The following is a 21,764-nucleotide window of genomic DNA, read 5'->3' as shown; positions in this document are numbered from 1 at the left end:
AACATTAATATCATCAATTAACTGTATATGGATAAGGCAGTACAAAAATGATCTGTGTGTTCCACAGAACATTGTGCTTTATTAATCCTTTCTGTTCTGTACATAAGAGGTTTCCAAAATCTTAATCACATATTTAAAAAGTCAGATCTTCAAATCATGAGATAAAGTTGAGGTGTTGTTATGAAATTTCATAGATTGTTCACTGGGTTCCTTTAAGGAAGAAGTTGCCTTTCCTTGGGTGTTCACAGTACTCACTGGGCCATCAGACCAAGATTGCCTGTAGAATTTTGGATTAACAACTCACAGTGGGAAATTGTAGATGCCAGATTTATGGCAGTGTAAAAGAAGCTGCACTTCCCAAAAGTAGCACAAATTATTTCCGCGCTATTAAAATATTCTTCCTTTGCCACTATCTGATGTTGCTTGCTACCCAAGAAGTAGCAAAAGGAGAAAATTTTAAGAGATCTGAAGTAATTTGTACTACATGCAGGAAGTGCAGCTTCTCTTATACTGTCATAAATCTGGCATCTACTATCTATTCTGTACCCTTGAGATATCTTATATGCAAAATGGAGAGGGAAGAAGCTTCAGAACTGGAAGGGGGAAAGGAATTGAACTGAAATGACCATTTTCAGCCTGATCAACCCTTAACTGAGCATAATTCCTTGAAAATAGCAGCTCACACACCCACTGTAACAATTTATGGGAAGGGAGAAGAAGAAAGAAATGTCATGGAAGTGATTTCTTCAGAATCCCAATAAGGATTTTTTTTTTAAAATCCCTTTGCATTTACAAGTCATGTCTTGTAACCCATCTTAATCCATAATATTTCTTAAATCTCCACATTTTCTTCACCAAATGTACTCTCAATATGCTCACTCTACCACTTTCATATGCAACAATGGCTAGCTAAACTGGTTAATTCTTGTTAATTATATGATTGCTTTCCATCCTATACCTAACAGCCCTGGTACACTCACCTCCAAACACTATTATTCATTTATCTTCCTCTCTCACTTGCTCTTACTCCCAACTCTTGTTTTCTTTTTACTCATTCTCCTCCCCTTACTGTTCTTCCTGTCTTTACAATATTTTCACACTGTTCCACACAGTGATCCCTCAAAGACCAATAAACCCATACCAACCTTATAAAATGCTAAACAGCAATCCTAAGCACATTTATTAGAGAGCAAGCCCCATGGAGCACAGTGAGACTTTCTTTTGAGTAAAAATGCTTAGCATTGTACTGATAGGATGTTAAAAGAACCATATACATATTTTAATTTGTATAGATAATGACAAAGAAAACTGAACATTTTAAAAAGGAAGGTCAGTACTAATTTAAACCAAGAATTTTTTCTAATTGATGTGCATTCTATCACATGGCTCTACTTTCGCTACTCTAAAAAAAGAAACTGTGCCACAACACTAATCTAGATAGTTTCTACATACTAAAAAAATTAACAAAGTGAAAAAAATAAGGGACATTAAGCACACACTTATTACAAAAAGCATGAAATGTAACTATTTTATAGTCTCATGCTTTCAGGTGGTTTTCCAAATCCTGACAAACCTGGCTCAGTATGATGTTTCTTTTTCGGCAATGATTTGTCATCAGTTACTGTACCATTCACCTTTTTCTGCTGGTCTTCCCATGTAACTTCTAGCGTAAACCAAAAGAAATCAGAGCTTGTCAGAAACATTAAGTAACTTCTATAAGATACCTAACATAATTTGATGCAGTTTATTGTAAAGTGGCAATCAGTCTCTGGAAGGGTTAAAACTTATGTTTTACAAGCATGTTAATATATTCAAGTTGGGAGCTTTCTTTTAATTAAATAGCCAATTCAATATTAGCACTGTAATGTTTTTGATAAATGTTTTATTTTAATGTATCCTGTCCCATCACAAAATATTCAGAATATGCTTAAAATAGATGAAAATCTAAATAAAAGACAATGGCTTGGATTCTGTTTAAATTTCCACAGGGAATAGAGGGTGATTGTTGCCAATTTCCCTCTTCTCTCTAGCAGACTTCTGATCCTCCTTCCCCCAAGCTATTCCTGTGGATTACTCAGAAGTAGCATTTCAGTTTTTCAACATTTTAGACTGCAGCAGGACAAGGGAGGTAGTGAAGTCATGTTCTGCAAACAGAAGTTTCCTCCTTCTGTGGAAGTTGCAGGTAGGATCCAAGTCAGTATGTATTTTTAAAACTCAGATAGGCTAAAAATGAGGACTGCCTTGCTACATCAGAACAAATATGCATTTTTAAGAATAACTACCAGATCTTAACATAGTGAACCCCTATAAATTCATTGTGTATCATGTGCACTCATTATACTTAGTTCCAAACTGAAATATAGTATACTTGTTGCCAAATAAACCTACCAAAGGTAGTTTTCCTGTTCTGGATTGGGATTGTATTTGCACTAAATGAGTAAGTACTTCAGGGTACTTTCAAACTGGAGGCTATAGATGGAGGAATAGCTTTCTGCATAAAAACAGTCATTAAATTACCTTCAGCTAATTTGCCAGATGTGATTCAGCCAGTTATACATGCTGATTACACCCATGTGCTCAAGGGCGGCACAATGGATTGCTGCGCTCGTGGCCAGCTGGCTGGGTGCCCCCCATGCGCACGCAAGCTCGCGCGCACCGGCCTGCATGATGACATCACGTGTGACATCATCACGGGAGCGTGCACGCCACCGCCGCTTCAATAGCTGCAGTGGGGCAGCCTCCGAGCTCTCTCTCTCAGTTGCCTGCACCACCACAGATGCCTGCCCGCAGCGGCTGCGCCCGGCCAGGGGCTTGTGCTGGCAGCGGCAGTGGTGCGGGGTGGGAGGGATAGGAGGCTGCTGCTTTGTGGCACATGCTCCCACCCCCCGCGCCTCCTCCGGCGCTCCCTCCGGCACCCCGCACCTCAGGCCACCGCCTACCTGGCCTCAATGGGAGCGCCAGCCCTGCATGTACTCTATGTGGGGTTGCCTTTGAAGTCTGTTCAGAAGCTTTAACGTTCAAAATGTGGCAGCTAAGATAGCAGGTACAAACTATAAGTACTACATGTCACCAGTTTTAAAGGGTCTATGTTGGCCACCAGTGTGCTTCTGGGAACAATTCTAAGTCACCTGTTACCTATAAAACTTTTCAAGAATTAGGGCTAGGTTACTTGAAGGATAGCCTTACCTTGTACCTACCCACCAACTAAGATAATCTGCTCTCTGTGCTACCACTTTCAGAGGCTAGATGAAAAACAGAAACAGAGACAAGAAACAGAGGTGGTGGTGCTCAGGTTCTAGAAACCCTTTCCCAGAAGCTCTCCCAGTGTCAAATGTACAATATTTTAAGCACCAGGTGAAGACATTTTCACTTTCCCAAGTCTTTTAGATTTTCCTCCCTTGTGGACTTATCTGGTGTACTGAATTTTTCCCGCTGCTGTTATAGAAAGTGTTCTTGTTTTTAATGCTGGTCTTTAAAGATTTCCTTCCAGTCTTAATCCAATATTGTTTTACATTTTTATCATATTTTTATCATATGTTTATTGCTGTTTTATTCCTATTTTATTGGCATGTTCTTATCAGTTTATTGTTACTTTTTGTTTTAACTCAAATATATATTTATGTAGAAAGGTAGGGTCTACCACAAAGTAACTGAGACCACATCTGAAATTACATGTTGGCCTGTGGAAGTTCCATTACCCTTTCTCACATTCGATTCAGCAGGATAGGGGGATGTCAATAGCAGTCTCTTGTATTTGAATCAGTGTGACTCATCTTATGTTACAGATTTTGAGCTACTGGATTGGAATTTAAGTTTGTAAGAACACAAAGAAAGAAGTTTGTCCCAGGTAGAATGAGACAGCCATCTAATTTTATGGATTCTGAGAACCAAAGTTAATTGCTCACTTGAAGCTCCCATTTGCTGGAAACAGCCAGTGTTGCCATATATGGAGATAGAAAACATTGCCAATAGACACCACTGTGTGTAGCTCAGTAATACACTATGATGGTCTCAGTATTGGCAATTCTGAAAAAAATCAATGGAAAACACAAGAAAAGTTGAAATGTTAGGAAAGAAATACATTTTAAACAATATTCTACTATTCCAATGTGTGGGATGGACACTAGCATCCATGGATATCTCAGACAAACAGACAAAGTTCTGTAGTGGTTAAAGAGTTGGACAACACTGGGAAAACCTGGATTCAAATCCTTACTAAGCTATGAAGCTTATTTAGGTTAGTCACTGCCTCCCAGTCTCCCCTGACACACAGAGTTGTTTGTATGGGTGAAGTGCTACCTGAGTTTTAGAGGAAGCATGAGATAAAAACATAATAGCATTATCAATCTTTCACAATTGTACATAATCTAGATGTTTCTAAGAAACAAGAGTGTACAAATGATGTACACACCTTTGATCAGTAGACTTCTTGTGAAGTTATCACAGTTCATTCAGAATGGAGTCAACAAGAAAAAAATGAGTGGCGTGAAAATGAATTTTGGCATGTCAGCTACTTCAGAAGATAGGAATTATATATTTTTTAAAGGAACAGACTTTTGCTAAGTTATGGAAAAGTGAAAACTTTGTGAAACTGCAATTTTTACAGATTCCCAATTCAAGCTGCAACCACTTGTGATATAACCAATAAAGTTTCCTAGGGCTCCTCAACCCAGCAAATTTTTTGGTTGTGGAGGGAAGTGCAAAAGAGAGAAAGTGGTGGGAAGAATCTATTTTGTAAGCAGAACTCCATTTGCAGTTTTCTGGATCCGAACCTATGTTTCTTCTTCAAAAAAGGAAAAAGGGTAGTTCAATTTAATTTACAGTAATGAACAAATATTAGAACCAGCAATTCCAGCAGGGTAGCCAACTGTGTTAGCCTGCTGCAGCTAATTAAACAAGAGTCTAGTGGCACCTTAAATATTACCTTAATTTATTTCAGCATATTCAACTCTAATTTAATTCCCTCTATTCCAGGATACTATAAACTGTTGGAAGCTCTCCCTATTTCACAGCTAAAAAGTCGGGGGGGGGGGGTAATTTGGTTTGGAGGAAATGCAAAAAGAAAATTGAAAGCAACAATGCATAGCATATTTGATATAAATAGCCTATACATTTTTATTTGAATAATATTGCACTAAATAAACCAGTCTTTACTGATGAAAGTGTGCAGGTAATAATAAAATAGTGAATGGGATGCAAGTTTTTGAAGTGTTTTTGACAGAAACGTAAGTAAAATGTATAATTAAATCACAGTGTTATAAATTTTAGCTAAAGGCAAATCAGCAGGTATAGAAACTAGGGGTGTGCACTTCGGGTTCCTGGTTCGGGGAAAAAAATGAATCGGGCCCAATTTGTAAAGATTCAGTATTTCCGAAACGGGGCTGGTATGATGGCCCCGATTCAGAAATACCAAATCAAAGCTTCCCAAAGTGATTTGGGTCACTTTGGGGGCTTTTTAAAGGGCTCCTTCCCACCACTGCCCCACTTACCTGGGACATCCTGATGGCAGTGGTGCAGGTGGCAGCGGTGGCGGCCTTCCCTGCTGCCCTGCTGGCCACTGCGTAGGCAGAGGAAGCAGCGCGGGCAGCGGAGGAGCCGGCTCCTGCCTTCAGGATTTGGTAAATGGGGTTGGAGTTGGGGGGCTCAGGGGGGTAGATGGCCTCACTTCCGTATCCTCCAAATCATTACGAAACATACTGAAGCAATTCCAATAACCCAAATCCAAAGCAGCTTGCTGCTTCGGGTTTTGGGTTATTCCAAATCTTTTTCTCACTTCGATCATGAAAAAGGCTCAGTAAAACAAAAGTCCAGTGGCACCTTAAAAACTAACAAAAATTATTCCCGCACGAGCATTTGTGAAACAGAACTCGCTTCCTCAGATGCTATGGGAAGAAAATCATATTGGAGACTGTATTTTAGATGCTACGAGCTCCTAGATTAAACTGAAATGACATGAAAACATACCTGTATGTTCAATCCCCAAAGTGTTAGATATCTATCAATGTATTTAAAACCAACCTTTAGTATATTTCTAGTCTAATATTTACATCCCTCATCATTTATTGTATGGCATTTTAAAGTACCTCTATTGAAAATTACACATTCCAATACACAATCCCTACTATATGACAAGGAGACACATTTTCCAGATAAAACATTTACAAAAACTCTTCAGATAATGTCTTATCAAGGTTTCATTTCAGTATTTTATAATATGGGCAATCTCACTCCAAATGCTCAGGATGAAATATTTGGTTCATGGACCAATACCTTCTGTTAATGCCAGTTAAGAAACAGTTCCACCAAAATAAATGAAATTTGTAGTTCCACCAAAATAAATGAAATTACAAAAGGAAAGATCAACCCAATGCATAGTAATATAAAATACAATTTATGTTAAGAGTCTGCAAAAGGTTTTGCTACTACAGACTAACACGGCTAACTCCTCAGGATGTAAAAGGTCAGTCAGCAGTAAAGGCAACAGAACAGGATACGCTTTCAATATAAAACAATCAGGAAGAAAGAAGACGTGTGGTAAGGAAAGTATTTGTGCACCAATCCATTGAATGAGATTGTATGTATTTCACAATTCCACTCAAACTGAAAATTTGATATCAGACACTGTCTCTAACCTCTAGGAAATCTCTGCTTTTGTTCCATTTTTAAATCAAAAAGTTTCATAAGTTAAGTACTCATTCAAATAGGCTTTAATGTGAACACGACTGCCAAAATCACAGAAGACTACATTTGATGGCTAAACAGGATTTCCAGAGGTCAAAGTATGGTTTCTTAGTCTTGGCAGAGGTACAATATGTTATGCAGAATGAACAAATCCACAAGTATATAATTTAGTTTTTTCTGGTACAAACCAGAATTTTAATTTTATTTTAATGTCGAACTGACAGCGGCCCGAGTAAATGATTTCTATCTCATATTTTATTTGAAGTGTGAGATGGAAAACATCTTGCTTTTCCCTCAAGGATGATTAAATCGCTTTATTTTAACAGCAGAAAAGTGTTATATTGCTAGGCTCTGGACTACTATAAGCAGTCTATAGATACCAAGCAAAAAAGTATTCCTTTTCCTCCACAAAATCCCTTTGCGCTTCACGTATGCTGCACAAGAGGAGCGGACCATCACTTAAACTGGAACTGATCTCAGTTCCAGTATAAGCTGACAGGTTCTCTTCTGGCATGGCCAAATCTATGAGCTGGTATCTCCAAACAGCAGTTTCATATTAGGAATGAAGAAGCATCAAAATAGGCTCTGTATCAGATTTATTTCACTCCCCATAACCTTAGACTGCATATACTTATGCTACTAGTAGTCTCTGAGTTTATGAATAGAGACTGAAATATTGAATTCAATTTTTAATTCATCCACAATGATGATGCACTTTGCCAGACTATTAAATGGAATTTTAAGACTAATTATTGGCTAAAGTACAAAAAAACTCAAGAAAGAATGGAAGTTCACCAGTAACCATTTTTCATCCCTCAAGAGGCCAGCTAAACTTATGGTTCTATGAAAGGAAGCCTCGGCTGTTGTTTCAGACTTTTTGGATTCAAAGAATTGTAGGTGTGTTAAGTAGTTAGCCAAGATTAAGACTACTATATTTCAGGACCACTGCTTTCTTTTTCATGTGCTTCTCTTTCAGTTTCTCCCCTCTTCATGTATACTGAGCCTGGTTGAGCATTGGTCTTCTTTCCTTTCCCTCAGCCTTGCGTTATATGAGTTCACTCCCCTCTCCCTAATGCAACAGTACACCCATTGCTTCTTCCCTTTTTCTATGAAGGATTTCCTAAAAATTCCCTAGTATCTTCCCCTCAAGTTTTCCTTTCCCCTTTTCTTCCATTTTCCATACAAAACACAGTAGGACCAAAGTTGTTCAGTCCTTCTTGGATCTGCTCAACCCTTTATATGTTAGTTTGCCTATTATTCTATTCATGTGCTTTTCAAAAGTTAGTGAAGGAAAATTCAGCACTAGGTTCTTCTATACAGAATGCATAATAAATCTGTACCTTGGGTTGTATTATTGTAACAATTTACCCATACCCCAAAAATGCAAGTTTATCTGAAGCATTTTGGGTTTTCCAGCTTGATGGAGACCTCCTTTATCAACACTCACAGACATAGTAAAGAGTGAAATTTGGATCTTGAGAGCACAAAGTAATTTGACAAAAGTTAGGGGACACTTTCCCTAGTATAAGTGCAACACCCAAGGTAGAATTATCCTAATAAGTTTCAGTTGAACATGGTTCTTCCCCCACAAAATACACACCCTCTAAACTTGAATAATTTGCATGATAAGGACTAGAAAACATGAGAGTTGCATATGGAACACAGAAGCTAAAAAACAAGACCATATGGAATGGGAATCATTGTTCCCATGCTAAGAACGACTATCTTCAGAGACTGAAATCTTGAATTCAATTTAAAAATTTAAATTTAAAAATTCATCTCACCAATTGCATTTAAATGGTACAATCCTTTAAATGCCTACATAAACACAGGATGTTTAAATGCCATAATTCAATAAAACTAAGCAGCATAACCGTGTGCAGAATTGTAGCCAAAACTTCCTAGCTACTGTTTCATATTCAAAGTTACACAAAATACACAGTTTTTATAATAACATTGAATATTGGAAGCATTACTTGTAGAATACATTAAAATCATAACTATGAGAATTATTAAGAGAAAAGATTGGTTAAATATGGATGAATCGATTGCTGGAAATCAATTTAGCTGATAATAGACTCACACATGCACTACAAAACACAAGTAATTAAGCTGTACACAGACACAATCTACTTGCTATGACATAAACTTGCCTTTTCTCCCATTAACAGAGGTATGCTGTCTTTCATCATAATCTTTACAACATAAAAACATAAAGAAATATTAATAAGTAAATAAGATATAGCACACAAAATGTTCACCCAAACATTAAACTTTATGTTTATATATCCACAAAGTGCAATCCTAAGAAGAGTTACTCCAATTTAAGTATATTGATTTCAATGGGCTTAGACTGGAGCAACTCTTCTTAGGATTTCACTGAAAATGATCCAAAAGGTAATATGCAGAAGCCACAGCATCTATTCATAATATGCAGCAATAGAATGACGACTGTGTAGCATACTTCTCACTTGCTCTACTAAAATCTAAAAGCAATAGAAGGTAATTACTATAGTAAAAGAAAACAAATTCATTTATTTATTTAGACATGTATACCATGCTTTTCTCTCCAACGGGACCCAAAAGAGGCTTACAAAGTCCTAAATGGAAATCTAATTTGTCTTCTAAAACCAAGATTGGTTAAATAAATCAAAGGTGGTCTTATCCAAGTTAACTGCTTTGGGACAGTAAAGAGATAGTCATTAATTGGAATATTGTTCTTAAACGAATAAAAACAGCTACATTTGACATTTGATTTGTTATCAAGCTGAATGATTTTTTTTTTGGTTATATGATCTTGAGGTGTTATGGTCCTTAAAGTTGTGACTGGTTGCTTTTTATTTTAAAATTTTTGTACAGTATTCATTTTATTTGTTTTATTAGCCACTTTTCCTTCAAAAGTTCTCAAGACAGCTTTCATTCTATGTATCATTGTGTTAAAGTTTTAAAAAACATGTTCTTCCCTCCTCATTTTATCCTCAAAACAACCCTGGAAGGTAGGTTAAGATAGGAGAGACTGACTGGCAGAGGGTCACCCTGCAAGCTTTATGGCAACACGGGGATTTTAATCTGGTTTTCTCAGATCCTAGTCCCACGCACTAATTGATGCTGTCTATATATATAATAATGAATTCTGTGAACAACAATCCAAACAGGTTTTGTCATAATCAAATATCAGGCCCAGTTCCAGATATCTTTTCCATGCTCTATTACAGTCTCCTTCACCGTAGTTCCCTCATCACAGCTTCAACTTCTCATCCCACCTGGATCAACACAAATGATAATGTTGATAGGATCCACAAGGAAACGTTCCAACACATCACCCACCAAAAACCAGAACATCACCCAGACAGCCTGTAATATAATACTGCACACCTAGAGTGATATTTGGTGAGCTGGGCTGCAGTAGAAAGCAACTTTGGCTTCTTTTTTTAACCCCTACTGGCAGTACGAGGAACAAAGATATATGAAAAAGTTGTGCTCCAGCTTCAGCAATCCTCTAATCAGAAAATGACCTTATAGACCTTATATCATCGCACAGGTTCTCTCTCATTTCATTGCTAGAGAGGATCCTGGGTGCAATGTAGTGCAACTCACCTTTCAGCACTGCTAGTACTACCAAGACTCTGATGTAGCCTCCCATTACTTGATGGGAAGGGCTGCAATAGAGTGCAGTGGAATCCAAGAGGGTTGTGCTGTGCTGCCATAATAAAACAGTGATTGTCCAGAAGCCTCTGATTGCATTAGAGGGAACAGAGTGTGTTCTTTACTACCATCAAACAGACCTTCCATTCGGAAACAGGAGATTCAACATGGATCCCTATGCGGGGATCAGTAGATAAGCTCAGTACATATCTGACCATGTCAAACTCTAGTGCTGGATCACAGAACTACGCATGCAGGCAGCTATTATTTATAAAAACTCCCATTCACTAGAGGCTGAGCTAGTCTGGGGGCTGAAGACTGGATTGTCTTTTGGGGAGTAGGGGCTTATGTAGACATTTTCCCCATTAATAATTTCATTACTTTTTAAAATGAATTCTTTAGATTTATGGACAATATCATAGTTTTAAGTTAGTATGAAATTTAATGCTTTCTCACATTTTTGCTAACAAAATAATTCATGGCAAAAGGGATATTTTGGGAAGTATAAAATAGCCCGGGTGGGGGGGAGGGAGACAGCATTTTACTTTTGAGGAATTTCCCATTTGGGGCTGGCAACCCTATATTATGTTTGAGATGTACTCATCTCATTTTACATTTGTATGAATAACTTTAAACAATTATAGGAAAAATATACAAACTGTTGTAAGATGAGCAAATCATTAGTTCCAACCAAGCTATGCCAGAACCTGACCCAGAACCTCTTCCTTATTATATATTAAAAATATTATTAACATTTTTCTCTTCACTATAGTGTAAATTCAGTATGTTGATAAGGGTAAGTTAACCTCAGCCATGTAACCATACAATTCAGATTATAAAGTACATATTTCAGATTAATTAATTTCTCTCATGTGACAAGAATTACACAAGTAAATAAAAAGAATAAATTCTCTACCAGTGAAATCTTAAGCAGAGTTACTGGAGTACCTCTGCTCAAGATTTCACTGTACATGTGAAGTATATCAGAGTACAAAATAGTAGAATATGGCCATTCTGCTTTTCATTCTGGGTAGTCTATTTCCACCTAGCTAGAAACATGGCTGTAACTTTTGTTTTCATAAAGAAATTATCATCATATGTTGATAGATGGAGACTTAAAGAAATAAGAGCTGATGAAGCAGAAGATGCAGCCATTTTATACTCAGCAGCTCCAGGGTTTGTATAAAACAATTTGGTCAGTCCTCAGTATGCTTCACCCTATATCTTTATGAGCACAAGCTACGACCATAGCTCTGAGACTGATCAATGGAACACTCAAGAAAAAAGAGATTTTACTGTCCTTTGATAAACTTGTATGAGCACATAAAATAAATCACGTACAGATTATATGATCTTAATTTTCATGATGATACCAATGGAACAAGATAACATTATTTTCCAATGCAACTGAGAAGATTTCTTTAAAAATGGAGAAAAGAATTTTAACATTAGTTCTTTGATTTTCTTTCATGGACTCAGAAATTAATCAAAATTTGGCAAAGTGTTGTTGGAAGCAGATAATGAGCATAAAGTATAGCAGCAGTAGACAATTCACAAGGTATTTAAGATAAGGTTTAACCCCCCAAAAAGGTATATGCACAGATACCATGTGATGCACAAAGAACATAATTAATTTATATGAGTCCAAAAATGTAACCCAGAAATAAGATCACAGGCAAGCAGCCTGTTCTAGAAAGAAGCCCCCAATCAATTCAGCTTCTCATATTTCAGAACTTTCTCCTAACAATAGTTTTCTATCCCACTTCAAAGAGGCTCACGTTCTTGGCTAACTTACTAACTTATATATATTGATGATACAAGGCTCTTCTAATCTACACAAGGCCATATAACTATGTTATTCTACTGTTTCATGCCCCTCTCCAAGGCTGTTCTACTCTACGCCTCGTCTAGACTCCTTTTGTGGCATATCTAGTTATGGGGCCAGGCTAGCCCTGTTTCTGTGTGCAAAGGCATCTTCTATGACTTTCTTGGTCATATCCAGCAACTATCAAGCTATATTCATGACAATTGCTCATGCATAGTAGCTGTGGGTGATTTTGTCCTGTTTTTCCTCCTCATGCCAGTCCCCTGCACTTTGTGGCATTTTGTCCACGAGTTTCCCCTGATCCCAGCACTCATCTTTTTTTCTCTTTTATTTTGAGCGGCTGGATATAAGAAGGTTCTTGAAGAGAAGGCAGGGAAAGATCTGCCTCTCTAGCATCTTGTATTTGCACTGCACTGTGTCCAATCCATCTAAAGATTAGGGATGTGCAATTCAGTATTGATATTCTGAATATACCCGGATAATGCCAAATAAATCAGCATTACCCAGGTATACCGAATCAAATTAGAGAATCCTGAATAAAACTGACATATCAAATAATAATGCTGGATAAAACCAAACATATTGAGTTTTATCCAGCAAACATAGTTCAGCCAGTTTAAAGCTGCCTGGCTGCTTCTTCCAGCTGTTTTTATTACTTTATTTCAGGCTGAAACAGGCTAGCTGCTTCTCCAACCTGTTTTGTTACTTTATTTCAGCGAGAATGAACAAGTGATTTGGCAATGGATGTGCACTGAGGAGACAGCCTTTTCTGGTTGTATTAGTTTAAAGACAAGAATTGCTTGCTTTGCTGCTGGCTAGTGTTTCTTTATATATTATTAAAAGTTACTGGGCGGGGGAGGGGGGAAGCTGCTTAAGCAGTTGCTTGCTTGCTTGCTCTTTATTTACTTGTTACAATGTCCCTTGCTTCAGTTTGGTTTTGGAGGGATTCAATGGTTTGAAGTTGGTCCCCTTGCTTTTGGGTTTGACACTGGTCAGGAGAGAGTCTCAGATTTGATATTAGTTCCCATCCTTCAGTTTGGTTCTATCATGTATACACTAAGATTTAATCTAACTGGGAGAAATGAATGTCATAGACCCATTGGTTTTGTTCTGCCTTGTCACTGGTTTGATGTTGGTTTCCTTGTTTCAGCTTGGTTCTGGTGGGATTCCCTTGCTTCAGTTTGGTTCTGTTGAGCTTCATAGGTTCAGGTTGCATAGGCAAAGGAGCTTGCATTGGGGCTGACTTTTGGCCAGAGATTGCCCCTTTGATACGGTTTCTTTGCCCATGAAAGCCTTCTAATGTTTCCCCCCCCCATAGGAAACAAAGGAGAGCAGCTTGGGGCAGCTTGTTCAGGGGCTCACAGAATTTGACCCCTGGGTTCAATCTTCCTGAAACTTGTGAGTGCTTTAGTATACAGGAAGAACTAGTTTCCCTGCAAATTTGGTGGAGTTTACTTGAAAAATGTCCCCAGTCCCCTGGAAAGTTTCCCCCATAGGGAATAATAGCCAAACATATTTGGAATTCTCTAATAAAACTGAATCCAATTAGAGAATCTGATCTAGATATCAAAAATACCAAATATTTATATTCCTGATATCCGGATCCAAATTTTACTTTTTCTTTTGCTGCACAATCCTATTAAACCTGTGTGATGGATATGTCTATTAGCATAAGACTGTTACTGAAATGCAACTGTTGTAGCTTTCAGGGCAACATTAAAATTTCTCCTACTGCTTGACATACTTAGCACTAATAATGAACTAGACACATAATATGCAGCATGCAGTAAATGAGTATTTCTTTACAGTGAAAATAGTCCTACCAATCAAAGATATAACTTTTGACTTGAATTTCTTGAACAGATGTCCCATAGCAGTTTGTGACATGGAATGGGGGTTAGTAAAACACAAACACACACAAAATCTAAGTCTAATTAGCATGACTCTATTATATTATATAAGCACGACTCTATCTTATTATACTCTTCAGTCAAATCGATACGCACATTTGACTGTTTTGTTACTAAAAATCTGTATTTTAGAAGATGAAAAATTCTTCCAATTCGCCAAATAAAAAAACCAAACTACCCATACTACCAAAAGGTAGTTGCTCATGCATAGAAAGAATTCTGATTTTTGTACAATAATGTACTTTCTCAACTTTCATCAGACATATCTACCTTTTCATCGGGCATATTTTCAAAACATAAAAGAGTATAGGAAATCAGAAAATAGGATAATGATCTCTGAACAGTTTTTTCTTTCATGAAATTCTACTATTGCAATATACATAATAAATGAAAAATCCCATGACAGGCCAAGGTAAAACATATATAGAAATTCTGTGACATAAATACTGGCTGCAATCGATAAAGTTCCTAGATCGTTAAAACATATCAGCTCACAGGGCCTACACAGTTGTAATGAGCCCTAATCCTTTGATCAGGGTTAAGAATAAGATGTGGGACTATATTCTCTTTCCCCTCTTCCAGATGAATGCTTGAATTAACCATGATTAAGGTTCACCTCCACACAACTTTAACCATGGAAAACACTAATCAGAGTTTGACATTAACCAGGATTTGAACCCTAGTTTTGGGTGTCACATATTAGTCTGTTGCAGTAAAAATAAACAGGAGTCTTGTGGCATCTTAAGGACTGAAAACATTTTATTTCAGCAAAAGATGTCACAGACTAGATCCAACTTCTTTAGATGCATACATGTGATTGATAAATAACTTCTTTTACACATAAATTCCACATTACCTGTGAAATGAGTATATGGTTGGATTTTCAAAAAGAACTATTATATGCTTAATTAATGCATTCTAAACTATGGGACACAGCTCAGTAATGCTATTTACCTAGAACCATGGATAAGTTACAAATGTGTCTTTTGTAGAATGCATACATCATAAAATTTATTTCACTGATTCTCTATAATTGATTCTGACATCAATTGCACCTGAGTTTATTTTTTGCATATTGTAGAAAACAAACCCTTATTTATGTACAAACCTTCATAAGGTTCTATCTCCTTGTCTCCATACCCTAGGTGAAAATGTAAAACAGAAAAGGGAACCAAAGTATAAAGAATAAAAATGCCAGCAAGAATGGCACAAAATATATCTTCATGTGAAGGAAAGATGCTCAACTAAGCAATTAAGTTGAATTTTGTAGGACTGTCTCTGTACTCTCCATGTTAATACTGAAAATGTACTTTATACTTTGCCTTTATAAATGCTATAAGATCTCTTTTTTAAATCTAAAAAGCAGAGTTTAAATCTAAGTTTAACAGCCCAATCCTAAGAAGGGGGGAAGTGCATAGGGAGAGAACCAAGGCTTAAGTGGGCATAAGTGGTTCCTATGTGGACGCAAATACCCTTCCACTGGCGGTGGCACAAGGCGTGCTACCACTGCCGGGCCTCTGCTAGCGGAAACGCTTGGTGGGCGGGCGGGCGGGCGGGCGGAGGTGGAGACACAGCGCAGGGCCCCACGCCAGGTCAGGAGGGGGCAGGGTAGAGGGCGGGGTCAGAGTTAGTTTGCTCCCTAAGCCCCGCCAGGCGCGGGAACACCCACAGAAGCACAAAACAGCTACGCCACAGAAAAAGGTGGCGTAGCCCATAGAGGCCCATTGCCAGGGAAAACTCGGCCCCCTCTCCAAGCGCTCCGCCCCGCCCACACAGCCTGAAAGAGCATAGGGTGGGAACTACCACGGGGGGGTCAATCACTTCCGGGGCGGACGAGCCCCCCTCCCCACACCCAATCACCTGCTCACTCACCCTACAAAACATCTGGCTACACGGCTCATAACCTCAAGTAAGTGAGCACGTGGCCAAAGGCTCTGCCCCTCGAACTTCTGCCATGGGTACTTTGAGCACGAGGCGGGAGGGTACTCACAGTGGTAGGCACTGAGTGCACAATGGGGACTTTGCGAGAAAAGTGGGAGAACTTTGCACTCACTCAGGGGAAGAAGGGCAAAGTCCAGAATGTCTCGCTAACTAACAAAACCCACTCATGTTTCCTTGCAGGTTATCTGACTCTGAAGTTCCATCTCAGTAAGGAGCGAGGTAGCACTTACAGGTAAGAAGGAGATGGGGCGGTGGCTAAGCTGGCTCGCTGATTTGTGCTGGCTGCTCCATCACCTGAACTCGCCTGACTGCTAGCCTTGGCGGGGAAGAGGATGGTGGCAGCAGCCCCTGCCTGCCCCAGAAAACTACTCTTGACCAGGTGTTTGTAACTACCTGGTCACTTTCTCCCTTAAAGGTAAAATCACCCCAAGGCAGAGCGCTTCCTCGCCAGAGGGTCTTTCATCAGCTGGTCGCTGCCGCTGCTGCTGCCACTCTCTACTATGTGCATCTTCTCAGATGTTGTAGTGTGGGCTTTGGCTCGGCCATGGACTGGGCTGGGTTACTTGCAACACATGTGGGTCTTTCCCTTGCAGGCACATTGTGACTCGTCCCGGAGACGACCGAGCATGTCTGCTTCACCCGTGCCCCCCCGTAATCCTCAGCGAGTGTCATTCAGATCCAGCCCAGGAAGCAATATCTCAAGCTAGTCAGAATCTCAGCCTCACCCCTGGGAGCGCAGAATGAGGACTGCGCAAAAGGCCTCCGCTCCCTCACTTCTTCCAGTTTAATAAAACGTGTTGAAAAACAACAAACTTCTGTGTTTGCATGCCTGACTGACATTGCCATAGCCCCTCTCTCAATTCCCTGTCACACATGTCCACTCACACATCCCTGCAAATGTATCAAGTGGCGCCCCATCCATCCTCCCTGCCCCCTTCCTCCCCTCAATGTAACTTCAGGCAGTGGGGTGGGAATTGAAGTGTGGCCAATGAATATCTGTGGGGGGGGGCGCGCTGAGGACTTTCATTCTCTGACGGTCTGAGCTGCTGGCATCTGATAAGCCAGGAAGATGGTCGCTGCACATGGACAGCTGCTGCCAGGGGGTGGGAGATGTGTTTGCGGAAGCAGGGATGGACTTGGCCAATCTGGCGTGGGAAGGGCCTGTCGGTCCACGCTGGGGAAGAGCATCTAGCTGTCAAGGTCTAGCCCCTGTTTTCGCATTGTGGGGATGCAGTGCTGTGTTCAAGTGGCGCTGCAGCAAGTTTGTGCGCGCTTTTCATTCCCTTCGCTTCCAAACGGCCTCCTGACCTCCCACATGGTTCCCAATAGGCATTCCTGTCACTTATTGACACTCCCCCCCACCTGCTTCTCCAGAAACTGGGGACTACTTAGTGTTGCCAGTCTCCAGGTAGTAGCTGGAGATCTCCCAGAATTACAACTAATCTTCAGGCAACAGATATCAGCTCCCTATTATCTGGCCCTACTTTTCAGGGAGGGGGAACCTGTTTCTTGCGGTGGCAGCAGCAGCAGGTATTTGCAGGCGCACCAAGCTGTGGCCACCGCCCTGGCCCTCATCAGAAACGGGGGCTGGACGGGCAAGAGGGTGGGTGTTCTGAACCTTTGCTGTCACCTCTGTCCCCTCCCTGGCAGGGATGCCTGCTCTCTGACAGGGGGTGCCTACTGGTGGCAGCAGGGATCGCAGACTCCCCATTGGCTGCACCACTGCTTGCCCCTCGTCTGGATTCAGGGGAGGGGTGTGGCCATTGGCTGGTGTGAGTGGGGTTGTCAGGGGAATGGGGGGTGGGTGCTCCTCCCAGCAGCCACACCTCGCTTTGTCATGCTCGAGCACCAGCGGGACTCAACTGCAAAAGTCCATAGAGAGCTGTGTAGTGGCGCCCCATTTACGCAGACGCACAAGCACCGACGCTGTCTTGGGGGTTAGGATTGCGCTGTAAATCTAAGAAAGTTTAAATTTAAGAAAGCACAGTTCTAGGAAACATAACTGACTCTGATTTGGGGCCTAGAACAGTTTATGTTAGTTGTTGCCAGGATCTGATTGGCTGGGCTAGCAATTACCTAGAAGTACTTGAATAACACCATTAGTCAGTCCCCTTACAATGGGCTGGATCCAGAGATAGGGTGATGCAAACATCATGGATGTTCTCTGTGTCCCTTCCGATCTACAGTATCTTCCAACTCAGGAAAGTTGATTCCTGGAGTTGTTGTAAAGTAATAGCCATGTGACTCAGTGAGGAAGAAATCACTCTCTTTTCCTTTCAGCTTAGCCTCCTGACAGAAAAGTCAGGAAGAGTAATTTTGACTGCATCCCCCTTCACTACAGCCCCCTGACCTATGTAGGTCAGACAAACCTTGGAATCAACTTTCCTAGAAGGGATTTCAGTGGGAGAGAAAAGCAGGGAAAATCTATGACCATCAGCACTTTCCATTGATAGATCAATGTCAGCTGCCTCAAGATATCAGCTGGATGTCTTGATGCAGCTGAGAAAATATAGGAGTGATGTGACACCCATAGCAGGCAAACCTCTCTGAATTTGCCTTTTTAACCAAGGGTACAACACAAACTGTTTGCTTGGACATACTAGCACCTAACATTAGTTTTTTCAAGTAGTCACCAATGAACACCTTCCTACAAAGCTCTGTACAGATAGGGAAAACAACATGAATAAGTACTTTTATAATTGTGAAGATGAAGATTAATGTTCAAAGGACAGTATAAAGTGTTAAAAGCTGCTGAAAAGTTCTTTCCAGGCAATATAAAGACAGATTAATTGCTAAATCCAAGTTCAAACGCTAAGAGGTTTATAGGTTTTCATATAAAGCTATAACAAATAATAATCTCCAATTTCCTTTCATATTTTAGCACTAAAATTTCTATATTTTAAAAAGGTCACTTACTTCTCTCCAATGTCCCCTTTGATGGGAGTTGTGGCAACTGTCTCCCCCTGCGTCCTGCTACTGGAGTACCTGATGGACTTGTTTGGACAGACCCTGTACGAGCATGTGACCTATAGGATATACATTAAGAGAAACCGAGTCAACTGCAAGATTATTTACTCTTCTTTATCTGAAGAACTAATAAATGACAAATGGCATATGTGCATGTTGGACTTTGGCTGACATTGTGGCAGCTGGGCATATAAAGCCATAGTTATTGATAAAGAAACATCTATTGGGGGGAGGAGAGAAAACCCAAAATTGTGCAAAACATGCTTATGTAACTGCATCTGCTAATTGTTCATGGAAAGGTATGTAAGTATATATGCACACAGATGCATTAACACATACAGAACTATATACACAGAAAACTGTGTATGCATGTGCTTTATATTTTCATGTTTAGCAGAAAGATATGTAGTTTCAGAATTCAATTACCATTCTGTTTCAATGTTTTATTCAGGTATGAACTTGATGACAGGCAATAAAGCAAATGTAAGATTCAATGAGTGAAATGGAGCAAAAGCTTCATAATTTTCATAATCCACTATTGAAACATAATGCAACACAATATTTTACTTGAAATTAATCTGATTTGGACAAAATGACATTTTTGGTGGCCATTTTCAATTAATTTCTTATAAAGACAGTGTACTTATTTCAGTACCATTTGATTATGAATACAATACATTACTGAAACAGGAACAATGCAGAACATGCGAACAGCAAATCAGAGGAAACAGTGATTAAAACAGTGGTTAATACATAAAATTAGCACAATTAAATTTAAGAAACTGTTTTTTTAAAAAAAAGTTTCATTTGATGTTATGATGATTATTCCATAAGTGATGTCTGATGATCACATAAAATTTCTCATTCTGTAAGAGAAGTACATGACAGTTATGAGGTGCTGTAGTGTGAGAAATCACCGAGGATTCCTGATAAATGAGAAATCACAAAAACAAATATAATTAATTATGTTATTAATTATCGTTAGTAAACAAATTACAATGGCAGCCACACCATTATATCCTCAATGGAATATAAATAGTGTGTTGACGTTGGTAGGGTTAGTATCTACGGCTACTAGTGATCAGCCAATAATGAAAGGCAATACCATTGAGTTTTAGGGAAAATAAAAAAGTGAGCTGGTGGGGCAGGATTAGTCTGATTGGATTGTCTGTTTCACCTCGATAAGGCAGGTGAGGGAGGGGCAGATCTTCCAGTCATTAATGAAGGCATCGATCTCATGAGGTTTGAGTCAGGACGCTCAGTGGATCGAGAGCGGGGGCTGGGCCGCTCTAGCACAGGACGTTGTTCTGTTGATCTGGATCTTTGATATGGTAGTCTAGGTTCCCATTTCCTGTAATATTAGTCAAAAAGCAGCTCAATTGACCTTTAGCTTTCACCCGTAGGTATGCATTATGCCGCACTGTAGTGGGTTTGGAAAAGATCAATGTTAAATACATTTATAACATTTTTTAAAAGTTTGCTTATTGGTAATATACAGTGTTTATTAAAGAACTGTGCTCTCATGTTCAAAACTTTTTAACGGAATGAATGGAAAACTTTTAAATTGCCACAGTGTACTGGCATATTCTGCATAAAAATGAAGTTATTTTGTGAAGACTCTAAGGATATAAAAAACAGAAATGATTAAAAATGTCAAGCCAGGTCTTTTATTTGAAGTCAGAAAAGTAGTCATTAATGACTATATACCTCTCCAGGACTACTGCATCTGAACAGTTTTCTAGTCCATTGAATATTCATGAATAATGTTTGCAGTATACAATATACTGGTGTTGACCACCAATCATAACTTTAAAAAGAGGTAAAAATCTTTTGAAGGAGATCTAAGCGTGTGACTAAAAACAGTTGTATAGTCTGTTGTAATATTAGCTGCATTTTTGATGGAAGATGTTACTGTGTCGACATTCTGAGAAAACATACATGAATCCAAAGAAGAGGCATAAAATTTTTCAGTTATCCAACTATGCTATCTAATATAAGACAGTGATACTCTCTAAGCATCTTGGAAAGCCACACATGGCTCTTCTGCACACTATTTCCCCTTGACATCTCCCCCATGTTCTAGGAAAGTGAGAAAATTCTCTACAAATTGTAGTAATTTCATCAGTACTATGGACCCAAGATAAAACAATCATTTTTATTTTTAACACGGAACATGACTTATCCATGATGAGTATATCAAGGTTGTGGAGATGCAGAGTTTCCATGTATGAGGCTTGGTCAACATATGCAGCTGAATGAAGTGGTGGAATGGGGCATTTTACTGTTTAGTGCTAACCCAAAACAAAGCTACTGACAAATGTGAAAAAACAGCATAGAGAGAGGCTCTAACCACCGCTTCTCCTGCAGAATTAGAGTAAAACTTGAAGGGAAATTTTAATAAAGTATTTATTTTGTATTATTTATTTTTTAACATTCAGCCTAACAGAGCATTGAAGAACTCAAAAGCAAGCTCTTTCCTTTACTCCAGATAGACAAGGGCTGCCTAGTAGCAGAGGTAAGAAACATCCATGTATGCTCAGAGGTACTCTAATGATTAAAAAACTTACATTATAGTTATATATTATTGGTTGGGATTGTGTACAAGGCATACAGTAGTCATATAGCTCTTTTGGTGGATAGGAATTGCTAAATATGGCTCTCTGCAATTTTCAGAGAGAGTACCAATGCTATAAAACAATTTGAATGGCTTACTTATACACTGTACTTTAAAATAATTCTGGGATTTTATATTGTCAATATATTATTATATTATACCAGGATTGCTATGGACAAGG

General features: G+C 39.2%; 1 protein-coding gene across 39 annotated transcripts in view; it reads right to left on the bottom strand.

Annotated features, from left to right (window-relative positions):
* The window catches only part of RIMS2 (regulating synaptic membrane exocytosis 2), a 624,467-nt gene that overhangs the window by 131,525 nt on the left and 471,178 nt on the right, over window positions 1-21,764 (bottom strand). For 13 of the 39 annotated variants that reach the window (XM_054984410.1, XM_054984420.1, XM_054984404.1 and 10 more), the window contains 2 exons: window positions 20,147-20,305; window positions 18,919-19,028 (listed from right to left, as the gene is read on the bottom strand). In XM_054984410.1, the coding sequence (XP_054840385.1) occupies window positions 18,919-19,028; window positions 20,147-20,305 (269 nt within the window). Of the gene's footprint in view, window positions 1-1,573; window positions 1,664-8,834; window positions 8,877-15,169; window positions 15,203-18,918; window positions 19,029-20,146; window positions 20,321-21,764 lie in introns of all 39 variants that reach the window. The other 26 variants (XM_054984406.1, XM_054984419.1, XM_054984415.1 and 23 more) reach the window with 6 other exon arrangements.

Source organism: Eublepharis macularius, chromosome 7, assembly GCF_028583425.1.
Source record: "Eublepharis macularius isolate TG4126 chromosome 7, MPM_Emac_v1.0, whole genome shotgun sequence".
Lineage (NCBI taxonomy): Eukaryota > Metazoa > Chordata > Lepidosauria > Squamata > Eublepharidae > Eublepharis > Eublepharis macularius.
The sequence above is the reverse complement of the archived record's forward strand: the minus strand, read 5'-3'. Positions and strand labels throughout refer to the sequence as shown.